General features: G+C 46.0%; 1 protein-coding gene across 3 annotated transcripts in view; it reads left to right on the forward strand.

The window, feature by feature from the left end:
* The window catches only part of VWA5B1 (von Willebrand factor A domain containing 5B1), a 63,791-nt gene that overhangs the window by 39,892 nt on the left and 9,169 nt on the right, over positions 1–14,730 (forward strand). For all 3 annotated transcript variants that reach the window (XM_088790311.1, XM_088790313.1, XM_088790312.1), the window contains exons 13-18: positions 2,921–3,104; positions 3,864–4,054; positions 7,536–7,737; positions 8,222–8,536; positions 10,627–10,764; positions 13,067–13,198. In XM_088790311.1, coding sequence (XP_088646437.1) covers positions 2,921–3,104; positions 3,864–4,054; positions 7,536–7,737; positions 8,222–8,536; positions 10,627–10,764; positions 13,067–13,198 — 1,162 coding nt within the window. The remainder of the gene's footprint in view (positions 1–2,920; positions 3,105–3,863; positions 4,055–7,535; positions 7,738–8,221; positions 8,537–10,626; positions 10,765–13,066; positions 13,199–14,730) is intronic.

The following is a 14,730-nucleotide window of genomic DNA, read 5'->3' on the forward strand; positions in this document are numbered from 1 at the left end:
CCACCCAGCCAAGACTGGGAGACATAGCAGATTTACCTAATACATAAAAACAAACAGAGAGGCAGCCAACATGAGGAAACAAAGAAATGTGTCCCAAATAAAAGAACAGGAGAAAATTCCAGAAAAAAAGAACTAAACAAAATGGAGGCAAGCAACCTACCAGAGAGAGTTCAAAACAATGGTTATAAGGATGCTCAGGGAACTTAGTGAGAACTTCAACAAAGAGATAACAGCATAAAAAGGACATAGAAACCATAAGAAAGAACCAATCAAAAGTGAAGAATACAATAACTAAAATGAAGAATGCACTAGAAGGAATCACAAGCAGACTACATGAAGCAGAGGACTGAATCAGTGATTTGGAAGACAAGGTAGCAGAAAACAACCAAATGGAACAGCAAAAAGAAAAAAGAATCCCAAAAAATGATGATAATTTAAGAAACCTCTGGGACAACATCAAGTGTAACAACATTCACATCATAGGGATACCAGAAGCAGAAGAGAGAAAGCAAGAAATTGAGAACCTACTTGAAGAAATAATGACAGAAAACTTTCCTAACCTGGCAAAGAAAATAGACATACAAGTCCAGGAAGTGCAGAGAGTCTCAAACAAGATGAACCCAAACAGGCCCACACCTAGACACATTATAATTAAAATGGCAAAGGTTAAAGACAAAGATAGAATCCTAAAAGCAGCAAGAGCAAGTCAACTAATAACTTATAAGGGAGCTCCCGTAAGACTGTCAGCTGATTTCTCAAGAGAAACTGCAGGCCAGAAGGGATTGGCACAAGATAGTCAACGTGATAAAAAGCAAGGACCTACAACCAAGAGTACTCTACCTAGCAAGGCTATCATTTAAAATCGAAGGACAGATAAAGAGCTTCCCAAGACAGGAAAAAACTAGAGGAGTTCATTACCACCAAACCAGTATTACCAGGAAGGTTAGAGGGACTTATTTAAGATGGAAATAAAATCAAAATTATGAATAATAAAATGGCAAATGCTACATATCTATCAACAATTACTTTCAATGTAAATGGATTAAATGCTCCAATCAAAAGACATAGGAGGGCTGAATGGATAAGAAAATAAAACCCTTTCATATGCTGCCTACAAGAGACTCACTTCAGATTGAAAGACACACACAGACAGAAAGTAAAGGCATGGAAAAAGATATTTCATGAAAATGGAAATTAAAAATAAAACTGGTTTATCAATATTTATACCAGACAAAATAGACTTTAAAACAAAGGCTATAAGAAGAGACAATGAAGGACCCAGTAATCCCACTTCAGGGTATTTATCTGAAAAAACCCAAAACACTGCCTCAAGAGGACGTGTACATCCACATGTTCATTGAAGCATGGTTTACAATGGCCAAGATGTGAAGGCAGCCTGGATGTCCATCAATAGAAGAATGGGTAAAGAGTAGGTGGCACATATATACGATGGAATATTGGTCAACCATAGAAGGGGATGGGTTCTTGCCATCTGCAGCAGCATGGATGAGCCTGGAGGGTATGGTGCTATGTGGAGTATATCAGACAGAGAAAGACAGATGCAATATGATTTTGCTTATATGTGGAATCTAAGAACAAAATTAACAAACAAAACAGAAACACATAGATACAGAAAACATTTTGATGGTTGCCAGATGGGAGGGGATTAGGGACGTGGGTGAAAAAAGGGAAAGGGATTAAGAAGTACAAATTGGTTGTTACTAAGTAGTTATGAGGATTTAGGATATAGCATAAGGGATATAGCCAATAACATTGTAATAACTATGTATGGGGTCAGATGGATACTAGATACGATGGGGTGATAGATGAGAGGGGGTTGGGAGGCAGGACAAAAAAGGTGAAGGGATTAAAAAGTACAAATTGGTAGTCACAAAATAGTCATGGGGATGTAAAGGAAAGCATAGAGAATATAGTCAATAACATAGTAATAACTATGTATAGTGCTAAATGGGTACTAGACTAGTCAGGGGGACCACTTCTTAAATTATATAAATGTCTAACCACTATGCTGTGCACATTAAATTAATATAAAATAATATTGAATGTCAACTGTAATTGATAAATTTAAAAGGGGGGAAGGGGAAAGGGAATAAGAGATCCAAATATTCAGGTATAAAACAAACGAGGCATGGGGATGTAATGTACAGCATAGGGAATATAGTCAATAACAGTGTGATAGCAGATACGGTGTCAGATGGGTGCTGGACTTATGGTGATCACTCCTTTAGGTATATAAATGTTGAACAACTATGGTGTACCCCTGAAACTAATATAATATTGTATGTTAGCTATATTTTTAATAAAAATCTTTTTTAAAAAAATAAACATATAAAATATAAGAGTTCAGGAAAGTAAGTTAGATAAAATGTAAAGAGAACAGCTGAAAGAAACAACAAATGGCCTTAAAGGGATGTTTCCATTCTGTGATATTTAACTTTTCACCTATTCTAAATGTAGGCTAGCCTCCCTCAATTTGGGGACAGCGTTTCCCAAATATTTTCTAAACTTTCCATTTAAAGATCTTGAATATTTAAATATTAAGGATTTTCCATATTTATTTCATATAACCGAAATATGTAAACAAATTAGTAGATATTAAGATATATAAATTCTATTACATTAAATAGAAATTACAATCCAAAAAAAGAATTACATTTTTTAAAATTTAATGAAGAAGATAATTAAAAATATAAACAATATAAGTAATATGAAGTCATTTCCAGTCACCATTTCTTAAACAGAAGTCTGCCTAAATTCCCTAACCAAGCAAAAAACTTCCCTATTATTCCAGTTCTTCAAAGATGGAATGTCCACCACTTCCTCTCATACTGCTTGCTGCTCTGTGGATGTCCTTTCTGACATCTAGCCTCACTCCCACCTCTCTTTTCTCTCCCTCCAGGACAAGGACAGACGATATAGCATGCTGCACTCTCAGGAGTCCGGAAGCTCTGTCTTCTACCATTCACAGGATGAGGGGCCTGGCCCAGACAGTGGAGATTGTGCCAAGAGCTTGGGGACACCCTTCAACCTAAGGCAAGACAAAGATGCCCAGCCATCCAAGGGAGGCTCCACTACCAATCCTGGTAAGTCTGCTGCTCTTTGGGCTTCACTCCCTTCTCCAGAGGCCATGATTGCTACATTTTACTGAGTACTTACTATGTGCTAAGCACTTTATACAAACAATCTGATTGAATAGTTAGCAGCTGCAGAGCGGATACTGTTATACCTATTTTACAGATGAGTAAACTGAGACAGGGAATTTAAGTAACTTGGCTAAGCTCATGGAACTTGAAAAAGATAGAGTACAGATAGAGTCTAGACCTGTCTGCCTCCAAAGCTGCTTCACTGTGTTAGTTTCCATTCAGACGGTATTTACTGATCACCTACCAAAGTTAAGCACTGAGCACAGTGTGGGAAGCAGAGATGACTCAAACATGACACCCGTTCTTCAGAAGCTCTCCATCTAGTGAGAGAGATACAATTTGACCTTAACTCTGATAGAAAGCAGAGTGATAGGGGTCACTCTAGGCAGCAGAAACTGCCCGAGCAAAGATATGGAGGTGTGATACCTAGAAAACAAGAGGGCAATTGGTTACTCATCTAGTATGTTTGCAGCACGTAGCACCTTGAAAAAGGAGCAGAAAGGAGAGTAGCTGGGTAGATAGATTAGGGCCAGGTTGGGCAGAGCTTTGAATGCCAGGTGAGGTGAGGCATATTTCAGTAGGCAAACAGTGGAAAACTCAAGAAGCTTCCAAGCAGAAAAGGGGTATGCAAGCCTCTCTCTCTTTCCCTCCTGTTCTCTTCCTTCACCCTAATGGCCCCCTGTCACCACCCCTGTCCAGGTCTGGACCAATCCCAGAGACGGCGGGCATATAGCACCAACCAGATCACCAACCACAAGCCCTACCCAAGGTCCACCACAGCCAGCGACCCCACGATGGCTGCCAGGAGATACCCACTGCGGAAAGCCAAGCTGCAGGACCTCACCAACCAGACCAGCTTGGATGCCCCACGGTGGCAGATTGATTTGCAGGTACCTGAGCAGGGCAGGTTGGAGTTGGGGGAGACCGTGGGCAGGGGTGAGCTGTGTCTGCTGCTTCGACCACAAGGATGGAGCCTGTCCACAACTTACACTGAGAAGTGAGGCACTTCTTTCTTTTTCTGGACCTTCGTCTGCCTGATCCCCAGTGACGTCTTCCTAATAATGACACCCATTGGTCAATGATATCACCTATTCTCTACACACGGCATTTCCCAGTTGGTGAGAAGCATCCCCATCTACTCTCTCATTTGATTTGATAGCACCCCTGGGAAAGGAGGGAGTGTGGGGGTTGGCCACCCCCACTCTGTACAGATGTGGAAATTGAGGACCAGAGAGGTAAAGTGACATATCCAGGGTCACACAGCTAGTCAGGGGATTGCAACCCAGGACCCTCTGCCTGCAAAGCCCTTGCTTTTTCGCCCCATCACACTGTACCTTCTGCAAATCCACCAAAGGTGTACATTCACCCAGGGCCGGGATCATCTTCGAGTTAGAGGCACAGCAGGATCAGTCACCCACTGTCCAGTTGGACCAGAGTTTCTCAGCACTACTGACATGATAATTTTTTGTTGTGGGACCATCCTGTGTATTGTGGAATGCTTGACAACACCCCTGGCCTCTATCAACCAAATGTTAGTAACGTCACCACCCCCAGTCATGACAACTGAAAATGTCTGCAGATACTGCCAAATGTCCCCTGGAGCGGGGGACAAAATGACCAGGTTGAGAAACACTGTCCTAAACCAAATTGGTGTTTGGTATTATCTGCATGCCGTATCCTATTTTCTTAAGAATGGGCTTTATGTAGCTTTGTCATGAGTCTGTGTTCCAAATAAAAACGGTCTTTCAGTCCTCCAATCCATCCACCACCTCCACCCTCTCTGTCTCCACAACACATATGCCTCTTTGCTCCCCAAGGGCAGAGACACTGCCACCTTGTCCCTTCTTGGTCCTCAGCCTGGGATCAACGTGATGCAGGTGGAAGACACTGACCTTGGAATCAGGCAGATTCTGCTCCTCAAACATGTTACTTACCCTCTCCAAGCCCCAATTTCTTCATCTATGAAATGGGGAGAATAGCTTTTGCAGATGATTGAGCTAACAGCCATCAGCAATAAATATCTATTTATTGGGAGCCAACTGTAAGTGGAGGACTCTTGCAGGCATCGGCTGATGAGAGGTCAATACCTGGTACAGCACCTGGCACCCAGGAGGTGTCCTTTAAATGCAGCTCTCCTTGGTGAGAGGTCTGGGCAGCTTGGTTTCTCTTCTCTCCTGCTTGCTTCCGGCCCGTCTTTACTCATCTCTCCCCCATCCCCTGCTTGGCTTCTTTCCCAGTCTGATTCTCCCAGACGGGCACACACTTTTGGCAGCCTCTGGCTGAAGGGCTGAATCTTATACTAATCTGTTGCCATGGAAATTGTAGCAGCTTCTGTTTCTTAGTGTGGTGGTGATGGTGGGGCAAAGGTGGGGGAAATCCCAGTCTCTGATGAGGGACAGGGGTCAGAGTTCCCCTAGGACCCAGCAGCAAGGGCTGGGTACCAGCTCCCACTGAGGCCATCTTAAGAGTGACAAGTCCCTTTCTTCTCCCACACCCTAGTACTATCCCAGGACCTCAGGCCCAAAGGAAACAGGAAGGAGGACCCCAGCCCCTACCCCAAGGAATCCCCATTTAGCGGGGGATTCCCAGTAAATACTTGATCAAGATGAAAAAGACCCCATGGTTAACTATTGGCCTAAAAATCCGAGAGGCACTTTCTCTCCGTTACACCTAGTAAGTACCTTTACTCCCCCATCTCCTCCCCTACCAGACAATGTATGTGTTGCCAGAGGCACAAAATTCATTTTAATTAATTTAATATTCTTTAATTACAAAAATAATACTCAGTGTTTGAAATAAAAACCCTCGAACAGTTCAGTTGGGTATAAAGTAAAAACTACCCCTTCCCAGTGCCCAGACCCACTTGGTTTTGAGAAATACAAGAAATATTACACACACATACTCGTAGGCAACACACGTATACATTTTAAATAATCACATATACAAACTTCTCTCCAATTTAGTTTTCTAATGTCTTCCTAACTCACTTTTTTATATACAGTAGAATTATTCTTTTTGGTCAACAGTTCTATCAATTCTGACAAATGTATATTTGTCATACATGTAACCATGTAGTCATGTAACTATTTCTCCAATCAAAATACCAAACAGTTGCAACTTACTTTTTTAATATTATTTTGGACATCTTCCCATATTGGTCTGAAAAACAATCTGCCTCTTTCATGGCAGCGTGGTGTTCTATCGCATGGATGTCCTATAACCTACTTGTCAACATTTATTGAAGGACATTTAGATAGTTTCCAGATTTTCACAAAATCTTGTTCACAAACAATAGTGCACCAAATATACAGCATGTGCACACAGATGTTTGCATCCCTGTGTGTTTCCACAGAATTCAATTCCTGAAAGTGGAATCACTAGGTCAGAGGAGCTTTGGCCTGTTTAAGGTTGATAGATAGCACATTGCTACATTGTTCTCCAACAGTCCATGGAACACCTTGTTTCCCCATTGACCACACTGGGTGTCATCAAACGTTTAAATATTTGCCAATCTGATAACTTATTTTAATATAGAGCAATGCTCACTAGGCTGAGCAGTTTTTCATGGGCTTATTGGATACTTTTTCTGTAAACTATCTATAAATGCCCTTAACCCATTATTTTATTAAGTTTATCTCCCCCTCAGCAGTGACTTATAAGAGCACTTTCTTGAAAATGGTCTTTGTCATGCATGTTGCAAATACATTTCCCAGTGTATCTCTTGCCTTTTGGTGTTTTTTGTATCAGCACAAAGAAAGACCGATTAAACCCACAAAACAGAACAAAAAGTCCAGAAATAAAACCAAATATGCGTGAGAGCTTTGTCAGCACAGAGGTGGGGAATTGATAAACCCTAGAGACTCAATAAATAAACCGTATTCAGTAAGTGGTGCTGGGATTTGTACTATTCAGAAAATCATGGAAAGGGCTGGTTCCTATTTCCTTATACCAAAGTAGATTTCATGTAAATCAAAGATTTAAACAAAGATAAAATCACAAAAATTGTAGAGGAATTTTTTTTTGAGTGGGAAAGACCTTATAAGCATGACATATGAGAAGACATAAGGAAAAAGTTAATTTTAAACACACACAAAAAGTTTTAAATTTTATGGCAAAAAAAATGAGTTTAGGATATGATCCATGGTATGTGATTTTCCATGGTTTTCCATGGTTTGGACTTGATCCATGGTTTGGGATTATTTGTGTTGATGTTTCTCATGGGTAGTGAGAATAAGTCATTTGTCCTTGGGTACTGCAGGGGGCAGTCCCCCAGGAGGAGCTGGGGTGCCTAGGAAAGGGCTGTGGCTTGGATGGAGGCAAGGGGGACCCCAGCAGGAGTACAGCTTCCTCTTCTTCCTCTTGCACTCTTAGCCCTTCCTGAACAGTGGCCCGGACCTGAGCCAGGGCCCCAAACTCCACGGCCCAGGGGCCCGCCGGCCTTCTCTGCTGCCCCAAGGCTGCCAGCCCTTCCTGCCCTACAGCCAGGAGCCTCAGGCCTGGAGCCCCATGAGAGAGCTGGATCTCGGGTCCAGCCTGAAGCCTGCCTCAGACTACCGCAGCCCTGGGGACCTGGGTAAGTGCCTGCAAATTCTGGGCCCTGACTGGGTGGGCACTGGGGGAACTCCTTGGCTGTGGCCTAACTTCAAATGACAGGCCTAGAGGGCAGATGCCTATGTCTGTGCCCTTTGGGGGTGGGTGCAGGCTGCTGTGCCCCTTCTCTCCGTGAGGACCTCACCAACCTCAGCACTGTACTGCTTCCCAATCAACCTGGCCTTGGCTGCCTGTCCTCCCAGATGTACCCCTGCAGCGGCATTCGCCCTCCCATCTTACCTAACCACCTCAGGTGCTGGTTTCCTGGCGGTGGGTCTGTCTCACTCTCAGGGACAAGCCCAGGCCACCCCAGTTGTCCCAGAGAAGGAGTTGTGTGTTCCCTGGGGGTGGGGGTAGGGGTGCTCTAGCTTAGCGGTGTCTGCGCCCTGGGAAGGGATGATGTCCCCTACGGGTTGGTCCTCTGTCCCTCAGCTGAGAGCACAGACCTCTTGTCCTTCCGTCCGCAGAGCCGTCCCATCACCCCTCGGCCTTCGAGAGCCAAACGTCTTCGGACTGGGAGACCCTGGCCGAGTCCGAGGACCAGGCCAGTCGTGGCAGGCCCGCCACCCCAGACCCCGTGCTGGGCAAGGCTGTGGTCAAGGGTCTGCGCGACAGCCAACGTCTGCAGTGGGAGGTGACCTTTGAGCTGGGGCCCCCCGGCCCAGACCGCAGCGGCGGGCGCGACGCCGACCTGTGGAGCGAGACCTTCCACCACCTGGCGGCCCGCGCCATTATCCGCGACTTCGAGCAGCTGGCGGAGCGCGAGGGGGAAATCGAGCAAGGTAGAGTGCGGAGGGAGGGGGCTCTGTGCCCTCCTCCGGGCCCCGCCCCCGCCTCAAGCCCCGCCCAGTGCCCACCCCACTACCCCCACGCCTATGATAAGCCCTCCTCCTCCCGCTCCAGCCCCTTCCTTCTCCCCACAGCCCTGCCACTGCCCAATGCTCCGCCTCCCCAATGCATCGCTGTCTCAGGTGCCTCTCTTCACCCCCAGGACACCCCTCCTCACACACACACACACACACACACACACACACACACACGCACGCACGCACGCACGCACGCACGCACGCACACACGGCCCAGGGTTCCATTCCTTCTGGATCCGCCCCCATCCCCCTGCCTCTAGGCGCCCCTCTGCCCCCAGCGCTGGTCTTCTCCACCCCACCCACCCGGCGGGATCAGTGGTCTCCCCTCTTCCCTCCTTCCCCTCTGCTACAGATCCCCCACTTCCAGGGGCTTCTTCCTACAGCGTCGGCTGAGACAGAACAATGGGGACAGACCTGCTTCTCTGGGACCACACCTACCTTCCCACAGAACCCCTAGAACGAGTCGGCCCACTCACTCACTCATCAGTGCCCCTTAGTGAATGGGGACCAGCTGGGGGCTAGGCGTGGGGCTGAACAAGCAGTGACCACCACATCCTTGCCCCACTTACGAGTTCTTGACACAGACTAGCAGGGAAGCCGACATTAACCAAATAAGTATACACACAATTAATTGAGTGCCTTTGTCCCAAGCGCTATTAAGAAGAAATACAGGGATCCAAGAGATTGTGGAACAGGGTTGGTGGGGGAGCTAATTTAGTTCAGGAATTGGGGCAAACTTTCCAAAGAAAGTGACTCCCGGGAACCTGATGGAATACACTTGAAGAATACATAGATAGGGATATAAATAGAGAATATTTATATTACTTGTTATAGTGCATTCTTCATTTATATAATAACATTATGTGGTTTACAGTTTATGTTATTTGTTTTTTTATTGTCAATACTTCAGAAATAACAGACGTAAAACCAAAGAATCACTGAGGTAGTAATTAGTAAAGCTTATTGTGCACACATCAAAAAGACAGTTTGCAAACGGAGCGTTCAAACCAAAACATGGAATGAAGCTCAGGGGTATATTATTATAAAGCAGCTTCTATAATGAGAAAGCAGTGACAGTTACTTCTTCACGGTGATTGGTTATAATACTGGAATTTTCAGTGGTTACCTTATATTAACCTTGGGAAATTTCAAAGTTTGCTTATGATTTCCAGAGGCATAAGCAAGAAATGACCCAGGTCAAGTTAGTCTTGCAAAATAAGCTAAATTCAGCTTTGTTTATATGACTAAACTGGTTTTGTCTGCTCAGGGAATTTTCAAGGCTGGCTTCTGTTTATTTTTTAACATTGTATAATATGTTATTTTTTCTTCCCATGGGCCCTTTACCTTACAGTTTACAAAACATTTGTCCATCCTTCTTGTTCTTGGCTCCTCACACAGCCCTTTGGAGGTAGCAAGCCACAGACACTGCTCACCTGTTCAGTGGAAAGAGCTTGGGCTTTGGGGTCAGACCATCCTGAGTCCTGATCTTAGATCCATTATGAATTCGCTGTGTGACCCTGTGCTCGTCACTCTCCCTCTCTGGTTTTCAGTCTTCTCTACAAAATTGTCCCCCTGGGCCATACCAGTGGTCCCCACTCAGCCAGGAGGTCTATGAAGTCCTGCAGGGAGATTCTCATCAGACAGCTACCAAATGAAAATAGAAAATATAGACAACACAGAGGATTTGGGGTTTTTTGTTGTTGTTGCTGTTGCTTTTGTTTTTAGTAACAATAAGCTTATTTAAGGAAAGTAACTGTCTTTTTTACTCTTAGCTGTGTTACCTCTTTTACATTAAAGTGTTAGTGTTATGAAATGATAATAGAGGTTAATAATTTGGGGTTTTTTTTTAATGTCCTTAATTGGCACATTGGCAACCCCTTGATTTTAAGGCGTTATTGAATCCCAAAGACGGGGACCACTGGTCTAGCCTTCCTTTTAGCTTCCAGAGCTTCCGAGTCAGGCAGAACTTGGAGTCTGCACAGCGACCCCAGCTTCTCCCTCCACAGGGTCCAGCCGCCGCTACCAGGTGAATGCCGTGCACACCAGCAAAGCCTGTAACATCATCAGCAAGTACACGGCCTACGTGCCCGTGGACATGAGCAAGAGCTGGTACCTGCCTACCGTGGTGGCATACCCCAACTCCGGTAAGGCCAAGCAGCCCCCACGGGAGCACAGACCTGCAGGGAGGGGTGCAAGGAAGACCAAGAAGCAAAAAGGCCCCGCAGTGGCTGGTTTGGCAGCCATGGGCTGGGAGACACACGTACCCCGTCCCGCTTTCTGCAGAGGGCTGTGAAACCATCCCACTTCCTTATTCCCACCAAATGAATATGACTTTACTGAATTTCTCCCATTAGGACAATGATGGGTGCTCACTGTAGAAAATTCCAAAATATAGAAAGACATCAAATGAATAAAAGCCACTGGAAGTGACAGTATCCAGGAATGAGTACTAGTTACCTCCTTGGTATGACCATCCTTCCAGACCTCTCTATGGCTATCTACATGTAGGGAAATTACACACACACACACACAAATTTGCATGAATTGGACCATACCAGTACATGCTACATCTTACAAAATATGGGTGTGGAAAATATCTTTTCATGAAGGTGAATCTATATCATCATTTTAACAGCTGCAGCGTCTTTCACTGAGGGAAATTTCATCATTGTAACAGCCAATTAGACAGAGTTCCAAGCCACTTTATAGATATATAATCATTTAATCCTCAGAACAGCTCTGCAAAGTAGATACTATTTCCCCCATTTTACAGATGGGGAAACAGAGGCAGAGGGGGGTACATAACTTGCCCAAGGTCACAGAGCAGTAAGGGGCAGAGGTAGGATTTGACTCCAGAGTCTGTGCTCTCCCCTGATCCTCTCCACTGTTTCTTAAGGTTTATCAGAACTATTTAACCAGCTGCCTATTATTAGACCTTCCATTTGTTCTTTGGATTATCGTAAATGCTGCTGCAAAGAACATGTTTGTGCACCTGTCTGACTATCTGTTCAGATTAATTAACTCTCAGAAGTAAGATTGCCTATAAGATTGTCCATTTAAAGCTGTGATATAGGGTACCAATCTGGCCCTGTCCCAAAGGTCATTCTGGTGTCCACCCTGGCCAACACTTTCTAAACCCTGTCAGTCTGCTAGGTGAGGACAGAATCTCTCTTTGGGGAATTTGTTTAGTTTTTTTGTGAGATACATTTCATGTGTATGAACTATATAGGTATACTTTTTATTTCCTGAATTACATTTTCTTGTCTTTTGTAGTTCATTTCTGCTCTCCCCTCCTCTCCCCTCCTTTCCTCTCTTCTCACTTCTCCCCTCCCCTTCTTTCTCTCTCATTCTCTCTCTCCTCTCTCTCTTTCAGACCTCCAGAAAGAATTGTTTGGAAGCAAAATTTGCCTTTCCTCATTTCTCCTATCCCCTGCACTTTTCTGTTTATCTGTGATACCAAAATTATCAACGACCCATTGCTTCCCTCCCTCTCTCCCTCAGTTGCTCTCATTTCAGACGGGCCAGCAGCCCAGGCTGTTGCTCCGCTGGCCATTCTCACTCACTGGGCACTGTCACCTTGAATGACATGCTCATTCAGGATGGCTTTCCCTCCCACCCACCTCTGACCATCCTCCTAGTGTCTGTAGCCACAGTCTGGGAGGTTTGGGGACCTGGCATCTATCTTAACCCAAGTCCCACAGTCCCCTAAGATCTGGACCAGCACTTCCCAAAGTGTGTTCCAGGAAACTAGAATCCTAGTTCCCTCTCTTGCTACTGGCCATTCAGCACAAAAATAGGAAATACCAGATCAGGAAGTAACCTTTAGGAACCACTGAACTAAATAAAGCTCAACAGCTTTCTTTACTGCAGAACTTCTCAGAGCCTTTAGGATGTTAATATACATCAGGAGACAGCTTCTTCACGTTTTATTTCCCATTCCCTGAGAGTGCAGTTCCCCCAAACACTTTAAGGTGCTGTAGCTTCACCTCTCTTCCATCCACTCCCATTCGTGATGCCCTGGGACTCCAGGGACTCCTGTGGGAGGGGGAAGTGGAACCTGGGTCTCTGAGACAGCAAACTGGGAAAGAAGAAAAGTGGGGTATTCCTGAGAAAGCCAGCCTTTTAACTAACTAGAAAATGTTGAGGAGTTCTGAACATTATCTTAGCAGTAGTGCTTACCCGGCAAGGTAGGTATTATCCCCATTTCTCAGATACAGAAACTGAGGTTCAGGGTGGTTAACACCCCATCCAGCTACTAAAAGCTAGGTCTGAGGTTCAAACCCAGGTCATCCTGGCTCCAAAGCTCCGGGTCTTACCTTGGACAACGCCTTTCCATCTTTGACTAATTGACAGACTGAAGTAAGAATCACTCCTGCCAGCTTTGGGGAAGAGGCAGAGGACGGGCACAATTGTACCCACCTGACCCCTTCTCCTGTCCTCATGAAGGTGCTGCGTTGCGGATGGTCAGCTCTCGGGTCCTGACCCGGCAGTGGAAGGGCCCCTCTGCTGGCTTCGGACAGTCCCAGACCATGCTCGGGGAAGACTCGGCAGCAGGAGACGGCAAATTTCAGAACCTAAGTAAGAGCCACCTCGGGCATGTTCTGAAGCCTGGGGTCTGAGTCACAGGACCCTCGTGTCCAAGACCCTGGAGATCTCTCTCTGAGTTTGCGCTCTGGGCCCTTGCAGGGCCTGGGCAAGACCAGGCCTCCCAGACTCTCTGGGGCCTGAGAAGGGCAGAGGGGCGCGGCACGGCCCAAGCATCCCGCCATGAGCACAGCTTTGCTGAGAGCCTCCTGGAGCCTGACAGCTGCATGGCCTCCATGCCATCGTGTCTGCGTGCCCATGCCATCCCTTCACCTCTCCCCTCTGAAGGTCCGCCAACCCCGGTGGCTGTTCCCTGCCTCCAACCTCTGAGCGCTCCCAGGCGCCAAATGCCAGGAAACCTAATAAATAGGGGGAAAGTGAAGAGCAAAGAGGCAGGCCCATCTGTTTAGGTCCCACCATCTGCTTTGTTCAGGATTCCCAACAGCTCCCTTTCTGCCTTCACCTGATTTCATTGTGCCTGCGGTGGGTCCTTGAAGATCCATAATTTGACCTTTTTGTAACTGTGCACTAATTCACAGGATGGCTTTAACCCTCTGTGTCCTGGAAGTCTGCATGTGTTTCGGTCCCTGTAAAGACAGCCTAACTGCTGCACTCGTCCTAACCTCTTCCTTCATGCCCTCGTGTATACCGTGAGGGTCTCCTGCCTTCTTCTGTGCATGGGGAGGCAGGACATCAGAGGTCCCACCTGGCCACTCGCCCGGACACCCAGATCATAACATTTTCTTGCAGACATTGATGGGTTAAGAAAGGAACCGTGCGTGAGGGGGTGGAGGAGCCCTTTAGAATTAAAGAGTTCTGCCGACTCATTGGTGCCTTCAGAACCTCCAAAGCTGGGGGAACCTGCTCTACCCCTGAGCCAGGCTGAGCTTCTAGTCTAGAGGAAATTTCTTCTCTCCCCTGTTCTTTCTCCGTAACTCAGCGTCCAGTGTCCCATGGCTTCCACCGAAAATCACAGATCCCTTCTTTTCAGGTGTCCTCTGATTTAGACCCAAGTGTCTATAATTTCTAAACTTTTATTCTATCCCAATCCCTTTCCCTCCCCAAAGGGGACAATGGCCAACACGTACTGAGAGTTTTCTGGGTGCTGGGCACTGTCCCAATTATCCATGACTCCTCACAATCATCGGAGATGGTTTCTTTTCCCCATTAAGAGATGAGGAAACTGAGGCTCAGAGAGGTTAAGTGACTTACTCAAGATCACACAGCTGATACATGGTAGAGCCAAGACTTGTACGCAGGCAATGTCTGGCTCCAGAGCCCATGAGCTTCACCACCATGCTATCTGCCTCCTGGTTGCCTCAGGCATTCAGTCACTAGTTCACTCCCGTGCTGCCCCACCGAGCACCCAATGATAAACAGAGCTTCTTGGCCCTCACAGAGCTACTAAAGGTCTCATGGGTGACCAGGGGCTTTGATGAACATATTTGTTCCCTAGTTTGGCTTATTCCCTTATAGTCTATTGCCCATCACTCTCCAACCCTTGAAATAATAATCATAAGACTCAT

Source organism: Rhinolophus sinicus, chromosome 14, assembly GCF_057876585.1.
Source record: "Rhinolophus sinicus isolate RSI-liver-muscle chromosome 14, RSI-T2T, whole genome shotgun sequence".
Classification (NCBI taxonomy): domain Eukaryota; kingdom Metazoa; phylum Chordata; class Mammalia; order Chiroptera; family Rhinolophidae; genus Rhinolophus; species Rhinolophus sinicus.